The following is a 25,582-nucleotide window of genomic DNA, read 5'->3' on the forward strand; positions in this document are numbered from 1 at the left end:
TTAATCTGCACCACTACACATAACCCAGATAACACACAATGTTGCCACAACATTGTAGCAACGTAATTCAACATTGTGGCAACGTTGTGTGTTAGATGAGAAGTGGACGCTGAATAAAATATTTACATCGATCTGTTATTCACCCAATCCACCCGCTAAAAGATAACGCCTAGGTAAGGGCTTCTGCCAATAAAAATAATAATAATAATAATAATAATAATAATAATAATAATAATAATAACAACTACACAGCTTTCATCAATGACGGCTTTTTATTTTACATTTTTTTCTTCTACTCATATTTGTAACCGTTACAAAGTATAGGCTTGTAGTTTTGTGTCAGCTGGGAGATTTATGCTGTGGATTCACAGCACGGAGCACCAGATCGCTGTGTTTATCTGCTTTATTGACCCATCGCTGCTTCTCGCAGGACCGTCCTGCTCTTCCGCCCCTGGTTTCTCTTCCATTTCAGACACTGTGATTGGCTCACTGTGCCTCTCGCGCTGCCCGCCCATCCCAGAAGCCACACTGGCAAAACATGTCTCCTCCCCATTCGCAGCTCCTCATATTTTAGATTTAATTTAGATTTAATTGAGCTGCGAGATTCCCTCCTGCAACTCTTCCTCAACTTTTCGCATTCGCACTTTGCGAACATTTTTGATTTAATCATGCCCCTAGTCTAAGTCACAACAGAATGAGACTTAGGGCTAAACCAAATCAAAATGATTGCACATGCTAGTTTAATCCATAGCTGGTGCAGTACCATACCATAAGATAAAAAGACCTGTGAAATATCCCAGAACAAAATCAAACCCTTCTTGTGTAGAATATCAGCAGTTTCGTTGGTTCCCTTTTGCTGGATGGGGAAATGGAGTGGATTATCACCTTACCAAATCATTAACTTCGGCGATAAGCAACAAGTAAAGATAAAACAACCAAGTAAACCAAAACTATTCTGGTTGTTGCAAAAAACCTTGGAAATGTAAGCAAATCAAATATTGATGCAAAACAATAACCAACAGTACAAAATTATTAGTAGTATTAGTAGTAATAAATAAACTAACATGCATATACTCTTGTAGCTAAAATATATACATGATTATGATACATGCAACATACTAGTTGTGACTTTATGCAAACATTGAATATTGAATACATCATTCAAATCTAGTGAAGACATTTGTATAATTGCCTTATGCAGATAAAATACATTATCTGACTATGGAAACATGGTCAACACAATTCAAAGTTTAAATGTATCTTAAAGTTGACTTTTACATATATCTAGGAGCACACAAAACTGCTAGTACAGTAGAAGAAAATGATGCCATTAATAATATGAATTACTAATACAACAACAATAATAACAATACACTTTGTAGTCATCAATGTGTTGCTGATGCTAAAACATTTTTTAAGATATGTACAAAGGACTTTTAGGAATGTACAGTGAGGGAAAAAAGTATCTGCTGATTTTGTATGTTTGCCCACTGACAAAGAAATGATCAGTCTATAATTTTAATGTTAGGTGTATTTCAACAGTGAGAGACAGAATAACAACAAAAAAATCCAGAAAAACACATTTCAAAAAAGTTATAAATTGATTGACAAAATCAACAGGGGATCAAATACTTTTTTCCCCCACTGTATGTAAAATAATGACAATAAGTTGACTTAATTTGGAGTAAAATTACATTACCTCCTAGACTCTAGCTTTCTTCTCTTTGTCTTTCTTTGTAAACTGGGAACTTGGTAACATTGTACAGGTATGCAAAACAGAGACCACAATGACTCACTAATGTATATCCATGTAACATCTCTCACATGTTAAATTAGTTAATTGCGAATGTTATATTAATATAGAGATATTAAGCACAGATTTTAATGCTGAAAGGTTAACTTTGGTAGATCAACGGATACTTCAAGTCGAAAGTTACATCTGTCTTGGATAACAATCAGTGCAGATGGAGATATTATGGAAAAAACAATGGGAAGGAGTGCATTTAGAAGAAATGGCACACTGTTGAAAGGAAATGTACCCATATGCCTGAAGTGAAAAATATTAGATCAATTCTACCGGTGCTCACTTATGGCTGTGAAATCTGGTCACTTAATGCACAAATGTTACAGAAATTATGGAAAATACAAAGAAGCATAGAAAGATGTATTCTTGGAATTAGGAAAAGGGACAGAAAAACAAATACATGGACAATGACAAACAAGTATGTCACATTATCAAAAGAGTTACAATGGGCTGGACACATTGCAAGAACAAATTATGAACAGAAGAAGCTATAGAATTGTTCAGAAGAGATAATGAAAGACTTAGAAGAAGGCCACATAAGAGATGGGAAGATTAAATAAGAAGCTTTTCTTTTTTACTTGGAAAAGAGACATATGTATATGGAAACATCTTGGAGAAACCTACATCCAGCTGTGGATCGATAAAGGATGATGATGATGATATGAATGTGGATCAGTGACATGACGTGCATTTTCTGTGTCCATTATTTCCCTATTTTTTAAATAAATACATGTAATATATACAATTATTCTATTATATCTACTTTATCTGGAACGTATTTCATTTTATTTAAATATAGTAAATTTTTGAGTTTTGGTGTTCCAAAGCCCCAAAATGTCAGGTGATGCAACCATCCGAACATATATGCAGAGAACAAATATGTAGTAAAAAGGTTATTTTACTCAATATAATTCTTAATCAAATAGTTTGGCGTAATTGTATGTTAAATTGCTTATAAATTATTTTAAGTTGTGAAACAGTGCTTTGTTAAATGTATTCTATTAAAAAAAAAAAACTTTTGTCAGAAAAATGCATTTCTCGAAATGTCAAATGGCGCAAAAAAATGCATTTTTAGGTAATATCACTTTAATAAAACTATATGAACATGATATGGCATCACAAAAGAAGACTCCAAATGACCCCTATGCTGCAGTAACAAGATTAGCAGTTCTCTCACAAGTATTTGATAATTTTACATTTTTCAGCCATGTTGAGGGTGGGTCAAGAATGGTTTTGTAGCAATTTATGTTTTATTTTAAAAATGTATGCATACACTTTACTTCAAGGCCAACATTTAATATAGTATCAGTATCCAGGTGCTTTGGTGGCGAAGGTGACGTAGACTATATCCTGAAAACAGAATTTACAGAATACGTGAAAATCTGGATGGATGCTACTGAGCAAATATTAAGAAAATACTGATTCAACAAACAGACCATTTTAGATATACAGTTAGGCCCATAAATATATGGACAGTGACACAACTGTCATAATTTCGGCTCTGTACCCCACCACAATGGATTTGAAAGGAAACAATCAAGATGTGCTTTAAGACTTAGACTTTCATCTTTAATTTGAGTTGTCTTTAATTGTGTGTGTGTATGTGTGTGTATGTATGTTTCTCTCAATACCCTCTCACATTTTTCATATTTTTGTGTTTTAAAGCTTGCACTTGGCACTTCAAAGTAGTAATTAACATGTGATTTATACACAACCTACTCCACACATTCAAAGCAACAACAAAAAAGCTGTTAGCACAAAATTACCTTAACAAGTCACACAATAATGGAATGGCCTCTATCTGTGTGCAGTAATAGTGGTTCTCATGATTTCTGAATAAAAACACTTTATTTATTATTTATTTTTGTCTGCAGAGTTCCTGGGTCATGTAGTGAATTTCAAGCAAAGACACAACCACTAAGACCAAAGAGCTTTCAAAGCAAGTCAGGGATAAAATAATTGAAAACCACATCAGGAAAAGGGTACAACACTCTCTGAATTTCCCTATAAGCACAGTCTACTGTACACTGTACCACCCAGACATCTTGATCAGACTGTCCCTGCAAATTGAGCAGTGGGGCAGGAAGGAAACTGGTGAGAGATGCCACTGTGAGGCCAGGCAAATACAAGTGGAAAACCTGTGTCAGTCTGCTGAAGACTTAAAACTGAGGCATCTTTTCACCTTTCAGCAGGACAATGATACAGAGCACAAGGCCAGTGCTGCACTGGAGTGGCTAAAGAACATGAAAGTGTCCTTGAGTGGCCCAGTCAAAGTCTTGACTTGAATCCTATGGAGAATCTGTGGAAAGGCTTAGAAACCACTGTCCTTAAGCGATCCCCAAGCAACTTGAGAGAGCTTGAGCATATCTGCCAAAAAGAAGACACCATAAGAAGGGTCTGAATACTTTTGCAAGGCACGATATGTATATATTTATACGGACAGTGCCTTGCAAAAATATTCATCCCCTTGCATAGCTTCCACATTTTGCTGTCTGCTTTTACAACATTACATTTTCAACTAGATTTACAGTCTACACAATCCACTCCAAACTGTTAAAGCTAAAACATGCTGATATTATGTTTGATTTCTCCATGTAACAAGTTTTTTTTTTTTTTTTTTGTTCCTGGGTAGTAAGTGTTATTTCCTAATCGCTTATGCCTCAAAAGTGTAGAAAATGGCTATTATTACTCACAAACTTTGCTTTTGTGACCAGGACAGTGATATTTTGAAAACAGGTGAATTTGTGTCTTTTCATTCACAAAAAGTCAGAAAAAAAATACATATGGATCTAAATGAACATGTATGTATACTAAAGTAATACAAAAATGACTAAAAAAGATTTAGAAGTGAGTAGTTTTTTTAGATTTACGGTTACAAAATGCGTGTTATGCTCTCTGTGTAAATAAAGTGGTTTCACTTGACTTTGGAGTAAATTAATTTGTTTCTGTAAGTTTGCCCAGTTAAATACTGAATTTCAATCCACAACTCACATAGTGATATAACAAACCAACCATGAAGATGAATGAGTTTTCTAAGCTAGTCAGGGAAACTGTTTTGGAGAAGCTTACAAAAATTGTCAGTCACTGAATATGATGAAGATCATCATTCAGTTGAATGTGCTTCATACCACCCACTCACTACCTAGATCGGCCTGCCCTTCCAAACCGAGCAGACGGGCAAGCTGGAAAGTTGTTAGGGATGCTACTGTAAAGTTAGCAGTGACTTTGATAGATTTGCAAATTTCTATGTCTCAGTATGTCTAAATCAACAACATCCCAGCCCCTGTACAAAGCTGGCCTATTTGGGCATGTGGCATGAAAGCAGCAATTGCTGGAAGAGACATCTTCAATTTCATGCAGTTTATGACAAAGCATGTAAATGATACTGCAGACATGTGGCAGAAGGTTTTGTGGTCAGACGAGACAAAAATTGAACCTTTTGGTTTAAATTCAAAACATTACAACTGGCACAAACCCAACAAAGCATATCACCCAGTCAACACCATCCCAAGTGTAAAGCATGGTGGTAGCAGCATCATGTTATGGGGATGCTTCTCATCAGCAAGGACCTGGAAGCTTTTCAGGATTGAGGAGGAAATGGATGATGCAAGTACATGCGAATCCTAGAGGAAAACCTGCTTGAGTTGTCCAAGAATCAATACTGGGTCAAACAGATCACATTTCAGCATGACAGTAAGCTGCAATGGAATGGTTTAAAACAGTGGTTCTCAACCCTTGTCCTGAAGGACCCCCTACCCTGCTGGTTTTTGTTCCAACCGAGGTCAATTACTTAATTTAACCCTTAATTCAATAACTTGCTTACATTTTACTTTTTAAATTGTGTAACTGATAAAAAGTTGGTTCCTTTTGCAATGTTGTATAAAATATGTTTAAGACTCTGGTTTAGGAAGCAATTGAGAGTGCTGTTGAAACAAAAACCAGCAGTGTAGGGGGTTCTCCAGGACCAGGGTTGTGAATCACAGGTTTAAAATGAAGAAAGTGAATGTCCTTGAGTGGCCCAATCAAAGCCCCATTGATTCTAATCAAACTTAAAGACAATTTATGACAAGACTTGAACATTGCATCAACAATACCCAATGCACTTGTCAGAACTGGAACAATATTGCAAAGAAGAATGAGCACAAATTAATCCATCCCACTGTGCAAAGCTGGTAGAAACTTATCCAAAAAGACTCAAAGCACTATTTACTGCCAAAGTGCTTCCACCAGATACTGACTTTGGGGGCTCAATATTTTTCCAACCATTACATTTTAATTTATATATTTGGAGGTATGGTTTTGAATGTAAAAAAGTTAATTTGAAAAATTGGTTTATAATTAATTGTAATTAATCAAATTGTGCACATACTTATGCAAGATACTGTAAATATATGTTGATTAAAAAAAGCTTCAAGCTACCAGACATAATTGCTTGACCCTTCACCCCCCCCAAAAAAAAAAGAAAAACTGAAATTAAAAGAAAACATGTCTTGCAACAGAATTTAAGGTCAGAGCATATCATAAAAGTATATGTTGAAACCTGAATTGAACAATAAACTTTTCTTTCTTCCAATTCTTGTTTTCTCAGCCCAGTGGCATGACATCTCACTTGTCTGCAAACTGAACACTTCACCCATTTCCCTCTTTCAGCACTGATAGAGCGGAGCTGTGGAAACCCTTTTCTGGGTCCTGAGGGAGCTGCTTTGTGCAACAACCCTCAAATCTGAATAAATCCTGTTTATTTATTTTTTCTATTTACTTTCAGAGAGAAACTATATTGGTTTTAGTTAATTTGAATCAATCTAAAACATCTGTATTTTTGTTTTTGTTTATAGAGGGACAGTTAAGGCACATCAAAACTGGAGACCCTTTTGTTTTCAATTATCGCGAGGACTTGCACAGATGGAACCAAAAGCGATACGAGGCTCTTGGAGAGGTATTACATTAAATAATGTAATTGATTGATTGATTGATTTATGTATTTATTTATTGAATTCATTCATTCATTCATTTTTCACCACATCTTTAAACTTTTAATATGAAAGTTGTTTGTTTCTCAGTTTTCTTTAAAAAGAAAAGAGCATTTTCTCTGCTTTGATAAAACAAAAAAACTTAATAACTACAGTGACGGAAAAAAAGTATTTGATTTTGCTGTATGTATGTGAGTATGTTGATTTTGTACATTTGCCTACTGACAAAGAAATGATCAGTCTATAATTTTAATGGTAGGTGTATTTTAACAGTGAGAGACAGAAAAACAACAAAAAAATCCAGAAAAACGCATTTCAAAAAAGTTATAAATTGATTTGCATGTTAATGAGGGAAATAAGTATTTGACCCCTTTGACTTAGTACTTGGTGGCAAAACCCTTGTTGGCAATCACAGAGGTCAGATGTTTCTTGTAGTTGGCCACCAGGTTTGCACACATCTCAGGAGGGATTTTGTCCCACTCCTCTTTGCAGATCCTCTCCAAGTCATTAAGGTTTCCAGGCTGACGTTTGGCAACTCGAACCTTCAGCTCCCTCCACAGATGTTCTATGGGATTAAGGTCTGGAGACTGGCTAGGCCACTAGGCCACTGTGCTTCTTCTTGAGCCACTCCTTTGTTGCCTTGGCTGTGTGTTGTGGGTCATTGTCATGCTGGAATACCCATCCACGACCCATTTTCAATGCCCTGGCTGAGGGAAGGAGGTTCTCACCCAAGATTTGACGGTACATGGCCCCGTCCATCGTCCCTTTGATGCGGTGCAGTTGTCCTGTCCCCTTAGCAGAAAAACACCCCCAAATCATAATGTTTCCACCTCCATGTTTGACGGTGGGGATGGTGTTCTTGGGGTCATTCCTCCTCCTCCAAACACGGCGAGTTGAGTTGATGCCAAAGAGCTCGAATTTGGTCTTTCACTTTCACCCAGTTCTCCTCTGAATCATTCAGATGTTCATTGGCAAACTTCAGACGGGCCTGTACATGTGCTTTCTTAAGCAGGGGGACCTTGCGGGTGCTGCAGGATTTCAGTCCTTCATGGCGTAGTGTGTTACCAATTTTTTTCTTGGTGACTATGGTCCCAGCTGCCTTGAGATCATTAACAAGATCCACCCGTGTAGTTCTGGCCTGATTCCTCACCGTTCTCATGATCATTGAAACTCCACGAGGTGAGATCTTGCATGGAGCCCCAGACCGAGGGAGACTGACAGTTATTTTGTGTTTCTTCCATTTGCGAATTATCGCACCAACTGTTGTCACCTTCTCACCAAGCTGTTTGGCGATGGTCTTGTACCCCATTCCAACCTTGTGTAGGTCTACAATTTTGTCCCTGACATCCTTGGACAGCTCTTTGGTCTTGGCCATGGTGGAGAGTTTGCAATCTGATTGATTGATTGCTTCTGTGGACAGGTGTCTTTTATACAGGTAACAAGCTGAGATTAGGAGCACTCCCTTTAAGAGAGTAAAAAAGACACCTGGGAGCCAGAAATCTTGCTGATTGATAGGGGGATAAAATACTTATCTCTCCTCATTACATTATTTGTCATTTAGCAGACACTCTTTTCCAGGGCGACTTACATTTGTACCCATTTATACAGCAGAGTATTTTACTGGAGCAATATAAGTGAAGTACCTTGCTCAAGGGTACAACAGCACTGCCCCACCCAGGATTTGAACCTGCAACCTTCTGGTTACAAATCCAGAGCCCACACCACTACTCCACAGTGCTCCACAAGGCAGTAATTGTGCTTTTCAATGTTACAGTGCCCTACACTCAATACAAATGAATTAGCATTCATGATCAAACAGGTGTCTGATCAAGGCATTGATCCAAAGACCTGGGTTTGCAACGTTTTCAAGATTGAATTGCAAAGGAAAGTGAGAGATTTGCTGAGCCGATCAGGACAGGCAGGCGAGAGCTATATCATGTGAAAATCTGGTAATTAAATGTTTGTTATGAAAAGTGTGTGACGAAAAGACGGGATCCCGGTTTAAACCATGTCACTTTGGTCAGGTTTTTGATCAGTTAGGATGTCTTTATGGTAAATACTTCAATGTTACTTATTATTTGTTGAGCAGGCAAACAATTTTGCATATCCAGGCTTTTCCCTATTTTAAAGTATTACTTCAGAAAATTTCATTTTTTTGGCATGAATTGCTCTATATTATTATTATTATTATTATTATTATTATTATTATTATTATTATTATTTTCTGAAACCCTTATGAACACATGGCTGGGTAGTTTTGATTTTATGTAATTTATTTCCTAACAAGCTTGCATTTAGGAAACACAAAAGCAGTGAGAAAAATCCCTTTTTATGTGAAAATGGATTTAAAGGTAAAGTTCAGATCTTGCTGAGATCTGTGTTTTGTGATTAATTAATAAGTAAATTTCACATTTACAGATATCTGGATTTCAAGCCTCTCTAAGGGTCATTCAAGGTGTTATCATTAAACTCTAGCAGTCTGTCTATTGGGACATCTGATTTGCAGCTCATATAATAAATGCACACAATGGAATTCAGACTTTTGTTTCTCTATTTCCATTACTTTCCATAAAAATCCAGCTCAGCAAATGCAGTGTGGATTAATAAATCAAATACACATTTTTAATTTGCTGCTTTGTTGTATTTTTAAGACGTCCTGCTATTTGCTGTAATTTTGTTTGTACTTTGATGTTCAAAGAAAGGATTTTTTTTTTCTTATGAAATTGTTATACAGGTGGGATGTTTCAGAAAAACTTTTCTGAAACATTACTATTACTTTTTTTTTTAAATATATTTTCCTACATTTAAGAAACATAATGTATTTCCTAAGAAACAGAACAGCAAATGCCAGACCTGCATGAAATAATCCATCAAAACTTTCTTGGCTCAAATTACAAATGCCAATAAGATCTTATTTAAGTTTGATAAATATGTGTAGACAGAATAAGTTTTGCTGTATGTTAGGCCTATGTCTTTGTGTTTAATGTTTCTCTGTTTTCAGTCTTATGCTAGTATAGGCACTATACTCAGATTGTACACCTGTTCTGAACTGTGGTGTTGGGGTGAGGAGGGGGCATACATGGCCTTCACAAAGACACCTGTATATACACTCACCTAAAGGATTATTAGGAAGACCTGTTCAATTTCTCATTAATGCAATTATCTAACCAACCAATCACATGGCAGTTGCTTCAATGCATTTAGGGGTGTGGTCCTGGTCAAGACAATCTCCTGAACTTCAAACTGAATGTCTGAATGGGAAAGAAAGGTGATTTAAGCAATTTTGAGCGTGGCATGGTTGTTGGTGCCAGACGGGCCGGTCTGAGTATTTCACAATCTGCTCAGTTACTGGGATTTTCACGCACAACCATTTCTAGGGTTTACAAAGAATGGTGTGAAAAGGGAAAAACATCCAGTATGCGGCAGTCCTGTGGGCGAAAATGCCTTGTTGATGCTAGAGGTCAGAGGAGAATGGGCCGACTGATTCAAGCTGATAGAAGAGCAACTTTGACTGAAATAACCACTCGTTACAACTGAGGTATGCAGCAAAGCATTTGTGAAGCCACAACACGTACAACCTTGAGGCGGATGGGCTACAACAGCAGAAGACCCCACCGGGTACCACTCATCTCCACTACAAATAGGAAAAAGAGGCTACAATTTGCACAAGCTCACCAAAATTGGACAGTTGAAGACTGGAAAAATGTTGCCTGGTCTGATGAGTCTCGATTTCTGTTGAGACATTCAGATGGTAGAGTCAGAATTTGGCGTAAACAGAATGAGAACATGGATCCATCATGCCTTGTTACCACTGTGCAGGCTGGTGGTGGTGGTGTAATGGTGTGGGGGATGTTTTCTTGGCACACTTTAGGCCCCTTAGTGCCAATTGGGCATCGTTTAAATGCCACGGCCTACCTGAGCATTGTTTCTGACCATGTCCATCCCTTTATGACCACCATGTACCCATCCTCTAATGGCTACTTCCAGCAGGATAATGCACCATGTCACAAAGGTCGAATCATTTCAAATTGGTTTCTTGAACATGGAGTTCACTGTACTAAACTGCCCCCCACAGTCACCAGATCTCAACCCAATAGAGCATCTTTGGGATGTGGTGGAACGGGAGCTTCGTGCCCTGGATGTGCATCCCACAAATCTCCATCAACTGCAAGATGCTATCCTATCAATATGGGCCAACATTTCTAAAGAATGCTTTCATTACCTTGTTGAATCAATGCCATGTAGAATTAAGGCTGTTCTGACGGCGAAAGGGGGTCAAACACAGTATTAGTATGGTGTTCCTAATAATCCTTTAGGTGAGTGTATGTCGATTATGTTACAAATTGGTGCAGTTCATTGCTAATCAATTGTTATATGGGCTAATACCAAATGAGAACTGTGACCCACCTGCACAGTATAAAAGGATGAACTCTTAGTCAAGCTGGGATCAAGTACTGGATTCATAATATACATAAGTAACAGTGTATACACAGTGCCATCAGAAATTAAGTGTTCTAGAACTTCAATATCAAAGGCACAGAGTAGATTAAAAAAACAACAACACGTTTAGTAGTTTTCAATAAACTCTGTCTCTATTACTTACTATTACTACTCCCTGGAAACATTTCTATAGCTTTTATGTAAAAAAGGGCTCTTCAAATAGTGGAATGCATGCATATTCTTTAAGAGGTGGATGCAAGGGCTCATCCAATGCTAACATTATCATCTGAAGATAGGTACTAAGTGGTTTATCTTTCTAACTTGTAAAACACAATAATGCAATTAGCAGCTAAAGGAGTATATTCCTATGGATTGACCTTGTACTGGAACCCTAATTGACACTGAACCACTAAACAAACTGTACAAGGACACATGTACAAAAGCTTGGTAGAATATGTTTTTGATAAAAAGAGAAACATGTTTTTTGTTTTCCCCCTGTAGATAGTAATCATTTTATTTTTGTGTGCATGTTAATGGCAGCAGAAATAGCTCAAGCTCTGTTAGAAATATCCACTGTGTAATTTTAGTGCAAAATATATTGCTTTTTGATTCTGCAATGTTTTATTATAATTTGGATGCAATATTTAGGACCAAACCAGAATTAAATTATGGCTGTTTTTATATATTTATTGATGGGGGTGTGTGTTAGAGGAAGACATTTATTTAAGGACAATGCGTGTCCTTGAAGCATCAGTCTAGCCTAATATTCCTTTGAATGAGGAAGTGATGATTGCTAGTCTTGGACACTGTATTAGGCATGTCTACTACAGTTTCTGTTACAGCCATGGCCAGTAGACCTTACTCTTAGTGATCTGTGAAGAAATAAATTAACCTTCATTCTTTGTATTTATTAATTTAATTGATTAATGGAATAATTCATTATTCACTTATTTACTTCTTTTTACTTTGCAAATGCTATGATTAATTTGTCATGGATGGTAAAAACAATTGCAGATCAGAGGTGACTTTTTAATTAAGAAAAAGTTATAATAATAATTTAACATTTAATAATATACTACTTTCCTACAGGAGCAGCGTGATCAAGTTTGTGAATTAATTTTTGAAAGCTCGCCTTAAAACAGTAAATGTGTCTTCCTTTTGGTAATTACATTTTGTATGTTGGCAATTTTACTATAATAGTTTAGCAAATTCCTAGAGTTGTCTAATTGCAATGTTTTTTTTTTTTAATATACAATTCTTGGCACATGTGTGTGAGACAGAAATATAAGAGATGCTGCTTTACTGAAAAGCATGAAGGTTGTGTGGGTGGAAAAAAAATAGTTAACCTTGTGGAGGAAGCTGATTCACTGGGGTATTTCACACAGCAGCTTGGAGGGGTCTTTGGAATAATATGCAACTTGTTAACAGATGAGCAAGGCAGACTGAAAATGGCCTCTTCTTGTCTATGTAATAGCCTTACTTTTGGCTCTCAGTTCTGTTACTTGACCATAATGTGTTTCTAATTTATGAATACCTTTTATTTTATATTAAACTGTATTAAAATAAATAATTAGTAGTTAATTTTAATGGCAGAAAACTTATACATAATCACTTAAGAGTTCATTCCTTTTCCTGGCAGTGTTTACTTTAGTTGGATGCTGGTACATCCAGTTGGACTAAAATATTACATAGGACTGGGCATCGGTAGCACAAACAGAGATAAACACGTAGTAGAGAAGAATGGCTGATATACACAAAAGCTTTAGACTTATTGTGTAACTGTACACCCAAGCATTTAATGTAGTTGATTGTTAACACACATACACACACACTCACACACACACAAAACTTTAAAAACTAAAACCATCAGTTAGAAAATGTGTTCTACTTACATTACATAGTTGTTTTTTCTTCACATAATCTTGTAATCCTATTTAAATCCTTGAAATTCTTAAGCAAAGGAATTAAACATGTTAAAGGAATATCCAATCAGTGGTGTCTGTACAATTGAGCACTAATATTTAAATCTTCCTGTGGCTTTTTTTTTTTTTTTTTTTTTTACTATTTCAATACAAATTTAAATGGCAGATTTTGTATCTGTGAATCAGCTTCGTTATCCCTACCTAACATAGAATTATAATCTTTTGTTAACTGGGATAAATCGTTTAACAATGTGACTCCTTTAGCTTGTCATATGCTATACTTAGATTGTCAGAAGGGAAATATATAGTGCACTGAGACTCAATGGATAGGGAGTAGGATCTCAGCTGAGGAAACAGGAATCTAATACTATACAAAAACTGTTTAGCTGCAGCAGCTGTCTTCTGAGCTTGTTGAAAAAGTTGGTATCAGCCTCTCAGAAGGTGGAATCCTCTGAATGTTAATCCTGACACCTTAACACTGACTGTAGCACCCAACAATATGTAGTTACCTGTACAGTAGTCTACAGTAGTCACATCTTGTGTGCAAGTAATATGTGATGTGGAAGGCATGCTTCCTTAAACTTGGATGAAAGGGTAATCAGCTCTTTCCGAGAATACACCCTGTGTCTGTTTCATGTGCTGCTGTCATCTCCAATTTTCGTTTCGGTTCAGGATTTAATGTGGCAAAGAGTGCAGTAGTTACCTGACAAATAATAATGATAAAACAATAATTTGTTTCATACCGTTATGATTGTGGTGTGTGCTCTGATTGAATAACGCAGGTATGCTGTGAAGCTGGGAGTGTGTAGTTCAACTTTAATGCAATTTGAACGGCGGCCCTAAGGGAACTGATGTACTGTAATAAAATTGTAATGCTTGCATTGCATTCAGTCTGGCAACCTCCATTTGCCAATGGAAGATGTATTGTAACTGTTGTTTTCAGAAACATGGAAAATTTGGAGCCACGCATTCAGGAGATAATATGTGATCTGCATCATTGAATCCTTCCTGGGCCTTTGAGGTGCGTGCGTGCGTGAGTGAGTGTGTGTGTGGGGAGGGGGTTCATCAAAGTGGCATCACAGGACTTGTGGGGTTCAGAGATAGTATAATTATGACTGTAAGTGATATTTCTCATAGAGAGGTGACGAGTGTCTGATCTAATCCAGATGGAAGTATATTATGCTGTTAATAAATGAAGACTTTTTTATGCATCTGTGGAGTGACAAACACTCAGATTATTTTAATGAAGTAGGATATGGCCAGATGGCAGTATTTTTTTTTATTTCTTCCCCGTCTGACAATTGACATTATGGTTCACCACTTTATACAGTGGATTTGATATAGAGAGAAGCAATTTAACTATTTTTAATTTCTTCCTTTTCTTTTTTTAATGTGCAGTTCTTCACATATTCAACAGTATTCCTAATGACAGTGGCAGTTGAAAGGATAGGGCTCATCAGTAGCGGGTTTACGTTGGGAACCGGCTGGTGATAGAGGTGTCGGATTTGTGGACACATTCCACAGCTACAGCCCTTGCCTCACACTTTCATGTCATATTGAAAAACATATGTTTTGCAGGTGACAAATCTATATAGAAAACAGTTTAACTGCATTTGGTTTTGATAGTAGGATTGCAAAAGCCTGACCCGTTCTCTCTAGGAACCCCCTGTCACAGTCTTATTCTAGTTTGTACAATGGAAGGTATCAGTTGCAGGGCTTGGATCCAAATGATAGAATTGTCTCGTCTGAATAAAGGAAGCATATAAAAACAAACCACTTTTCTTCCTCCTGGGAAGGATTAATTTATAACCAAAATAACTGATTCAGCATAATCCTTTCTGGATGGTTTTTGTACTTCATTAATATAGGCATGAAGGATTAAATCTGCTTCCAGTAAACAGGCATGACAAGAATGGAAATTTAATCTTAAGGCAGTGCAACTTTTCCTACAAATGGGACACCTGAACTGTGAGGATTTTTCTAATGGGAGATAGGTGATGCAATCCTATCTGGTATTACTGAGCCTGAAAAAATAAAAATGTAATTTTGTCCTATTTTTTTAATGTTACCTTGGATCTCCACTAAAACAAAATCAAACATTTATTTATTTATTTATTTATTTATTTATGTATGTATGTATGTATGTTACTGTTCTAGGGGTAACCTACTTATTATGCTTGTGAGCCACAAGTTATTAAATCACCATAATTAAAGTAATCACTTCTCAGTTGATATGCTTTTATTGTTTTCTTAAACTACTTGGTGTATTTTCCGAACACTCATGTAGCTGTGTTTTGAAGAACAACATTTTCAAATGTATCTAACATCAAAACCTTTTCATGCAGGTCCTCTGGAAACCTTTGCATCTCATATAAATTAAAAAACAAGACTAAAATGTGTTAAAAACAAAATCAGCACCAAAAAAAACACAGAAACTTACTGGCTTACTTGAAATTGTAGTTTATTATTATTATTATTTTTATTTCTTGGCAGACGCCCTTATCCAGGACGACTTACAACATAAGTGGAAAAATACAGAGAAGTACAAGGCATCAATCATTACAAATTCAACTTAGCTAAACCATAGCAATTCAAAATAATACATTTTACAAATTCAAAATTTACACAAGTACAGTAAGAGACTTCCTACATCCTGGACGGTGAAAGCTAAGTGCTGTCAAGATGTAGGGTTACAGACTAGGGCTACGGGAAAAGGAGCAAGGAGGAAAACAATCAAGAACGCGAGGAGCATAATAAGCTGAAGTGCTATCTAGCAGGGATAGAGGACTAATATTACAAGTGCTGTCGGAAGAGATACGTCTTGAGTAAGCGCCGGAATGAGGTCAAGGACTCTGCTGTTTTGACTTCGGTGGGCAGGTCGTTCCACCACTTAGGGGCCAGGGATGAGAAGGAGCGGCTCTGGAGGAAGGAGAGTGAAGAGGAGGCAGAGTTAGTCTTCTGGCACTGGAGGAGCGCAGTGGTCTGGAGGGGATGTATGGAGAGACGAGTGACTGAAGGTAGCTTGGTGCAGTGTGGTCAAGACAGCGGTAGGTGAGGGTCAAAGTCTTGAACTGAATGCGTGCCGCTATCGGGAGCCAGTGAAGGGAGCTGAGCAGTGGAGTAGCATGTGCGAATCGTGGCAGAGAGAATACCAGACGAGCCACAGAGTTCTGGATGAGCTGGAGCAGCGGGTAGTGGATGCAGGCAGGCCGGCCAGGAGGGAGTTGCAGTAGTCCAGGCAGGAGAGGACCAGTGACTGGACGAGTAGCTGAGTTGAGTAGTCGGTGAGGAAGGGACGGATCCGGCGTATGTTGCTCAGGAAGAATCTGCAGGTGCGCGTCAGCGTGGTGATGTGCTGGGAGAAGGAGAGCGCAGGATCGAGGGTGACTCCTAGATTTTTAGCGGAAGAAGAAGGAGAGAGTGTGGTGGATTCCAAGGGGATCGAGATGGGGAGGCCAGCAGAAGGTGAGGAAGAGTGGGGGAAAAAGAGGAGATTTGATTTGGAGAGGTTGAGCTTGAGGTGGTGTGAGTGCATCCAGGTGGAAATGGCAGACAAGCAGGAAGAGATGCGTGAGGGGATGAGAGGGTCAGAAGAGGGAAAAGACAGGAAGATCTGGGCATCATCAGCGTAGAAGTGGTAGGAGAAGCCATGGGAAGCGATGAGGGGGCCCAGGGAGCGAGTGTAGAGAGAGAACAGGAGCAGGCCCAGGAAGGAGCCTTGGGGAACACCTGTGAGGAGAGGTTGGGGGGTGGATGAGGAGCCTCGCCATGTCACTTGGTAGGACCGGTCGCTGAGGTAGGAGGAGAACCAGGTGAGAGCAGTCCCAGAGATCCCAAGGTCAGCGAGGCAGGAGAGGAGGATGGAGTGATTGACGGTGTAAAATGCTGCAGAGAGGTCAAGGAGGATGAGGACTGAGGAGAGGGAGGCTGCCCGAGCACGGCTGAGGGAGTCAGTGACAGCCAGGAGAGCCGTTTCAGTGGAGTGAGGGAGACAGGGCGGTAGTTCTGAGGAGAGGTGGCATCAAGGGTTGGTTTCTTGAGCAGTGGGATGACAGCAGCTTGTTTAAATGCAGAGGGGAAACAGCCAGAGAGGAGGGAGGAGTTGAGGAGGGAGGAGATGAAGGGGAGAAGATCAGGAGCGGTTGCTTGGAAGAGATGAGAAGGGAGAGTTTAACCACATTTAAATCTTTGCCCTTCTCTGCTTGCTGATTTTAAAATATCTTGATAGAAACCATTGTCTCATTTTATTTTTGGAAATTACTATAGTGTATTTAGATTATTAAAATATATTAAATGAATTCCATCTTTCCTACTCTAAAACTGGCTACTTCTTATAACTTTGATGTAATATATTTAAAGGGATTATCTTCACAATATTATATTGAAGGCCTATTCAATGTTTTTGTTTTGATTTGTTCTTGTCTCCAGACATATTCCTTTTTAAATGAAAAGCCCCTGCAATGAAATCAGACACCTTAATTCTTCCACTAACATTTAATAGCACATAGTTGGATGATTACCCTAAATAAATCATGGCTGAATGATTTATGCATATTTAAAATGTGTTCTGCACACATCTCAACTAATATTTCTGAGGCTTACCAGATTCCAAAGCATCTTAAATTAAAAAAAGGCTTGTGTATGTTTTAATTACTCCCAACAGAAAAAAAAACACTTGTACAACAGCTCCTGTTCCATCAGTGCTACATTTTACAGTGAGAAGGGGTCTGTGAACACATTGTACACTAGATAATGTTTTGTAAAGGTTTGCACACAGCACTCTGTTGCTAGATTTTTAAAACAACATAAAACAAGAAAGACAGACAGTAATTAATTTTCCTCTGATTAGGATTTCCAGTAGACCAGTCTGTTTAGAAGTATTCTGACTATTGGCCTACCTGCAGGATTTCTGTTTGTTTTCATTTTTTATCATCACCATATAATACCTTAATAGGACAACTAAAAAGGGGTAGTGTGAATTAAATAATTAAAAACAAGCTGGTACGTATTCCTTTAGCTTACTGTTATATTATTCTTGTTTACAAACAGAACACTACCCATCTGGATAAAATAAACCATACAATAATTCCTGGTGTCATTATTTTCAAGAATTCAAGCCATGGACAGGAAATAAACATCTGCAGGACATGTTATCTTCTGCAATATAAGAAAATGTTCCTATAAACTGCAGTAGATGGCAGCACTATGAAAAAGCGTAATACGAATTGGGAAATCAAAAACATACCTACAACTCATATATATAATTTATGTTTTTGTAATAAATTAATACAATATAAGTAATCCTTCATATAAATAATTTGGGAGGGAAGTAAACCCTGCATTTTGATGAACAAAGACAAAATTGTATGGAACTTACATGACTGTGATGTAGGCTACAAATAGAATATTGCTGTCGACATTGTAGATTTACTTTACACTTATTAGTCTAACAGCTGTTAAATTATTGGGTGCTCTGAACACAACCCGATAATTTTCTCATTTCGGGAACCTTTCAAAAACAATTGATCATCATTGCCTTAGCTACTGGTCTTTAAACAATTAAACAAACCCACCCTGAAATGTGCAGTTTGACTAAATGGATTTTTCTGTCTTGACGGAAGAGGAGCACTGGGAATGGGAGGAAGTGGATGGTCAACTGTGTCCTTTTCAATTGTTAAATACACCTCTTCAAAGATAATTCACATAATCTCTTTCAATATAAAGTCTTAAAACTGTCAATCAAACAGCATGTTGATATCAACATGACAAATAATAGGCTTGTAATAATATTTATTATTATTAATAATAATAAATAATGTATTTTCTATCAGCATTCTTTTTGGGTTGTACACTTTTGTAAATGTCTGCTCGGGTTATGTTATATTTTCTTTGCACTGATACCCAAGTATTGCTTCTGCTTGCACCCTACAAATTAATGTTTTTAATAACCTTTTAAACATTAACAATCAATATCCCCATACACCGATAATACACACTTGTTTTATTCCTAGGGCAAGCAAGTCATTGTGAAATGTACGCTATTACCAGGACTCTCCAAACGTTTTTTTTGGCCAGCAGCAATGGGTAAATATTCATATGCACTATGTTCAGTGCTAGCTAACCTGCACCCATTAATTAACACAATTTTATCTGTGTCTGTCACTTGCACAAATGATCTTCATTGATCTTCAATAAATTAGTGTATTCCTAATTTAATGGAATTTAAAAAAGATTCACTCAATCTTTGATATAGAGTGTTTGTGTGTGTGTGTGTGTGTGTGTATGTATGTATATATAGTTCAATAGCATTGGTATCTAGACTACAATGTGAACAATCAGTTGTTTCTGTAGGGACATTATAGCTTGAGGAACAAACATTCTGAATTACAATCGTCTCAAAGACATCACAACACTAGAAGTTGTTAGAGTACTACAGTACATAACAATAATTACAGCCTAGATGATTTGACAGCAACAAAAAGCAAAATTTCAACTACTTAAATATCATGGTAATGTAAAGTGTTTTTTTATCTGCTATCTTTAAAGTGTTGAACTTTAGGGAAAATAATTTGTTGGAATGATGTATTTTGTATTGTGTTACTTTATTGTGTATTATGTATATTTTGTTACTTAATAGAATAAAGTTTTTGTACTGTGTATGTGTTTAAGGTCATTCCCTCTTAGTGCATAATGCTAATATTAATACAAAATCTTAAAGGAAAGGCAGGACGGCTTCCATTCTCAGTTTGTCATATGTCTCCATTCTTTAAAAACCAGTGGTAGTGGTAGTGGGAGGTGTCTATATATCTATGTACTTTAAAATTGAATTATCCTTCTGCCAGCTTCTTGGGTAATACCTAGGGTGGTCATTAAACATGTCAAGCTTTTCGGTGAAGAATTCCTCACTCTCATCACAGCAATGAGAAGAAGCTGGATACAGACACAAGAGGAACAGCCAAACGGGAATACACTTGATGTGAATTTGCTTTGTTCCTCAGAATGCCAGACTTAAAATAAAATGTTACACTGTATTTCATTTTAATTTTCAGTTCTGTTATGTCAGCCTTTAAAAAAAAAAAAAAAAAAGTTTTTCATACAGGGATTTTCTACCTTTTTTCTTTATACCTTTAGTTCTTTTCTCAGCATTGTTGCATTTGTAGCACCTCACTCTTATTACATAAACAGCTTTGAAGTTGTGCAGTAGCTCATTCATTTACTTGACTAAGTGATAGTTTGTAAACAGTGAAATGAATCAATAAAGAAAAAAACAACAACAACAACTAAATAGTCAGGAGTGCCCATGCAGTCTTGCCTGGTTGAAATGTATTGGAAATTAACACACACACTGATAGGAACTGATTGCTGCCCATCTGATAAAGTGTATTTTAAACTCTTATCCAGCTAAGGCATGCTTTAATTAATAATTTATGTTTGGGTTGGCAGTGTTAAGGTCAAGGCTCCCATAACCCCATGCCTTGCAGATGATCCCCTTATCATTTGAAGAGCAGTGAACTGGACCAAACCTGGCAGCATTAATCACAGGAGATTAGACGGGACAGTGTGGGAGGTCTCAGTTTGGTCTTGTTCTGCCCGCTGTTTGAAGAAGATTTTCCACTGAGGTTTACAAATAGATCAACTTTCTTTCGTCTTGTTCTTTGCTAAGACCATGCTGGAGTAGCGCTAGGTGCCTGTTGTGTTCCCCCAGCTGGGTAGGGGGACAGGGGTTGTGATCTGAGCCCCCTGCCCTGACAGTCCTGTGTTGTTTTTTTGGCATTAGATAGAATTTGAATGGACTTCCTTTTAGACCAATGTCTTCAGGCATGAACAGGTATGAAAAGTTGCACATAAAATAATAAATATATAATAAGCTTCTAATTTATTTGAGTATGTGTTATATTTATTTAATACCTACCTACCTTAATAGGCGTATATTAATTAATGACCTAAATAATAATAAACAACGGAATATCCAAATCTTAATTTCATACAGATATTGTAATTAATTAGCCATAAAAGCCAAAATTACTATTAGAAGATACCTTACACTTTTTGTTGTATGCTAGCAGTAAATGACCTCTCCTAATTAAAATTTACCATGTCCATTTTTCAAATTTCTGGTGTGCTCTGCAATTTTGGAAAACATGTACAAAATACAAATTAAAATAGTAAAATAAAGTTTTGTTTTAAAGTTTATAATGGGGAGAGTGGGCTTAAGAAGTTCATGTACCACAAAACATGTGATGTTAAGAAAGTGTGACTTAGGCTTGGAAACGTTGAGAAACAGTGCTTTACTCTTGGTGTCTGGCAACTCTCTAACATTTCTCTCCAGATTTGTCACAGTTTTGCATTTGCTTTAATCCTCCTGTGGTAAGGATCCAGCCCAGCACAATTTGCTTTAAACAAATCTTCATTATTAACTCAACAATTACATTGTTCCCATGTGTCCATTTAATCACTGTCCTTTGCTTGGATGAAGTCTTTAAGTTTATATTTGTGTACTATATATATGTGTGTGTGTACAGTATGTATGTATTATTAATCATAATCATCATCATTATAATCATAATATATTTACTATTATTATTGTTTTTTTTATTAAGAAGCTTGCTGCTAGGTAATTAACCTCAGTTATTCTACATATTCTTGGCACTTATACGTCCTTCTGAAAAGTATGATTTATATCTAACACTGAGGTTTTAACCTGTGTCATATCCAAGGTCATCATGGGTTATTGAATTAAGTACAGAATTGCTGTACCAAAGTTCACAAACATAAGGTTATGTTGCTCGTAAAAAGAAAGAAAGAAAAACGGAATAATTTAGGATTCTTACCTGGAGGCCTTTAATTATCCAAATAATAATAAGGTAATATTAATTACGTGACAGGCTGGCTTACTAATTATGTTGATATACCACATAAAATCTATGAACCGTGAGACTTTTGTTTTATTTTGTGTTGATGCTTGCAAAGTCTAATGATCGTTTAAATGTCAATCACATTTGGTGAAGTTTGTTTCATATACATTGTTGTGACATAGTTCCTTATATATATTTTATATTAAATGGAATAATAAACTTTACAGTCGTGAAAAAGTGGAAACATCTTGGGGAGGCCTTCATCCAGCAGTGAAGTTAATCAGTATATTTCCTATGATTATTATTTGTATTATTATTATTATTATAATTAGTCACAACTACTTGTATTACTAATTTGAAATAATGCAGAGTCTACATATATAGTAACCACAATTATCAATTAATTAATTATTATGCTTTTAGAATCACAGTAGCAGCCTTGGTGTGTTGAGTGATTGCGTGTTTTCGCAGTTGTTCTCACTGCACTGAACTCCTCTTGCTCTGGCCCAGGGCGCTTTCGGATACGGAACTGAGGAACTGACAAGCACCTTTTCAACTATTCATTATCTCTGCTGTCAGGCCCTGAGTGATGTGCATCTGACTTAAATACATTGAAATTTCTCTTCTTCAATGTTATATGATAGTGAATGTTTTGTGTACAAACTGCAGTGGAGACTTTTTAAAGTTTAGTGGTGGCTGTTGTTGATGTTGAGTCACAACCTGACACACTAAAAACAATGCACCATACCCTCTTCTCCCCTCCCCTATCTGATGATTTTCCAGCCACCTGAGGCACCAAGCAAATAATGTACCACAAATGAAATTTCCTGCAAGGCCTATTGTTATCATTAAACACAAGCATATTGTGTTTCGCAATCATTTAGTCTTCATCGGAGATGTTGACATTTAGTGAATTAGATGAAGTTAAATAGAATATATTTCTAGTCTAAAGCTTTTGTCTGCATTTCCTGAATTAGTTGGATAGTAAAATTTGTAATTTAATTTATTCTTCATGCATTTGTTTTTTCTCACAGATTCTCAAGTCTGAGCAAATGTCACTCTGCATAAACATGTAGTTGCCCAGGATGTTTTACCTTCCTCAGACCATTTTGTGGGGGTAAATCTTTGATCACGTTGAATGAGAATTGCCTTACATGTTTTTTTAAGGGAATAGGGTAAGGCAGCTTTATAATGCTGTTTGGAAGTGGAATTAATGACTGAATGTGGAACTAAGCAACACCTGAGGTCTCACCTGGTAGAAAAGCACAGTGTAAAAAGGGGCTGTGTGTGGACTATGTGCTAGTAACATTTGCTCCCATATTAGTAGTCAATTTGTTTTCATTATGCAATACAATAGGAAAGGAACATGTAAGGCTTCATTGATGCATCAGTGCCTCATTACATTCCCACGCAGTTGTGTAACTTTATAACTTACCAAAATAACTTTAAGCGCAGTGTTGGCAGGGGAACATTAAAGGTTAGTGTGCCTCAGACTTTATACACCATGTTATAAAGACATTACAAAATCCTTTAAACTTGTGAAAGATCCGTTCTCTAATAATCACACTCAAATGACCAAAGCACGAATCGGAGCAAGCTACTCCTTTCTGCAGCTTAGCAGTTATTTCTGAGTGATATAAAAACATTGATGTCATAAAGGAACTGTATCTTTTATCTCAGCTATTGGTTTCCTTGTCTCTGTGCACTGTCTGTTCTCCAAAAGGCAGTCAATAAAGCAGTACGTTTTCTGCTAGCAAAAAATAAAGAAAGTTGTCGATGCCATTGAACCATAAAACTTTTGCCCTTAGGGTAAAATTACACTGTATACATGTTCCCCGCACACAGCTTTGGGGATAAACATATCTTACATCGGCACATGGCTTGTAGCTAAGATTTTCTCCTTTTGTTGACAATTCCCCTGCAGTTTGCTGCGCTTATAACAAGAGAATTGAAGGAAGCCCCCATTACTTCTGAGATACAGAATGTCATGAGATTGTATTTTTATGTTTATAGATTGAATGCATGATACATATATGTGCCCACAATGCTGACATGATGTTTTTTTCTTTTTGCATGCCTCTTCCTTCTTAATAAATCAGTTTTAACTGGGATGTTGCATGTTTCTCACTTTATCTTTTTGTAGATCATCACACAGTATGTTTATGAACTGCTGGAGAAAGAATGCAACATGACAAAAGAAATCCTTCCAGTAAGTACTTTTCTGTTGAGAAATGGCACATTTTATTATTTTGTTATTTATGCTATTGTAGATTAACTGGGTAACAATCAGTAAAGTGTCTTTAATGTGGTTTCTTTGAAGCATGATCATGATTATCTTTTTCTTTGCATTCTTATTTTAAACTTAATTTAAATGGATTGTGGCACATTATTGAAAAGTAAGAAAATATGTTCTTTAATCTGTTTTGCATTTAAATGTGTTCAGAGTTACTTTGTTTGCTGTCAGAATGTATTCACAGCTGTGGTATTTATTTGTTTGTTTTCTTTTGGAAAACTGTGCTGTCTTTAAAGGTATTATGATATTATTGAAAATATGTTTGTACAGCTATTACATGTCAAGTTAGAATGCATTTTTAGAATGTAATTGTACAGAAGAAAGCAAAATTATGTTGCAATTTATTTATTTATTTTGTGGCTTTCATACTTCCAGGCATCTGCAATTCACCATGGACTGTATAGTGTAAATTAAGTTATTTTACATGACTTAATGTGATTCTTGCAAAATGGAAAAAAACAAACACAAAACATTTCAGTGCATTAACTCTGGTGATGTTTAAAGTAGAACAACATGCTTGCTTGTTCTTGATAATATGACTGTTTGAAAATGTGTTCTCTGCTGCCGAATGATGAGCAAATAACAGAGACAAATAAAGGATACAGATTTCAATATCGTTCCCTGACATTTTACTGTATGTGTTGTATTTTGTCTTAAATTGTATATTAGCACTTGAATAAGTTCACCAGTAGCAGTAAGGCAAAGAGGAATGTTACTTCAGGTTAAAATCACAAAATACCTATGCAAATGATATACACTGAATGCTGTACTATACTATAATAATCAACAGCTGCATACATATTATTTATTTTCTAAAGAACTAAAGCAGTACTTTAGAAATCATTCATATAAGACTGGGCTTCCGTATGTATGCATTGCCATCCTGACAGGACACTCCTTATTTACATTCTCCATATATAAAAAGTGTGTACTCTTGTATGCATTCAGTTTATACGTACTCCTTAAAAATAACAAAATATAATAATGTCCAATGAATGTCATAAGACCATTACATGTACAATAATTTTAACACAATCCTCAGTTTATTTAAGATACAAGTCTTAAATAGGCATGAGTTGATTTTCTACAGCAGAATAAGAGAGGCTGGAGCCAACCTTGAAAATCACAAGCGTTTCGCTTTTTGTTGAATAATGTTAAACCCCTTTAACACAATTTTTTTGTTGAATGGTTCCAAGATGTGTGTTTTACAGATTTATAGAATGAAGCCCACTCTAAATACTAGTTGAAAACAGTGTCTGAAGAAGATTTGACAGACATGCTATAGAAAAAGGACAATG

At 36.6% G+C, this 25,582-nt stretch overlaps 1 protein-coding gene across 1 annotated transcript in view; it reads left to right on the forward strand.

The window, feature by feature from the left end:
- The window catches only part of arb2a (ARB2 cotranscriptional regulator A), a 207,967-nt gene that overhangs the window by 8,386 nt on the left and 173,999 nt on the right, over positions 1-25,582 (forward strand). The window contains exons 4-5 of the mRNA XM_066711846.1: positions 6,640-6,740; positions 24,135-24,200. Of these exons, the coding sequence (XP_066567943.1) occupies positions 6,640-6,740; positions 24,135-24,200 (167 nt within the window). The remainder of the gene's footprint in view (positions 1-6,639; positions 6,741-24,134; positions 24,201-25,582) is intronic.

The sequence above is a fragment of the Amia ocellicauda genome, chromosome 8 (assembly GCF_036373705.1).
Source record: "Amia ocellicauda isolate fAmiCal2 chromosome 8, fAmiCal2.hap1, whole genome shotgun sequence".
In the NCBI taxonomy this organism is placed as follows: Eukaryota; Metazoa; Chordata; class Actinopteri; order Amiiformes; family Amiidae; genus Amia; species Amia ocellicauda.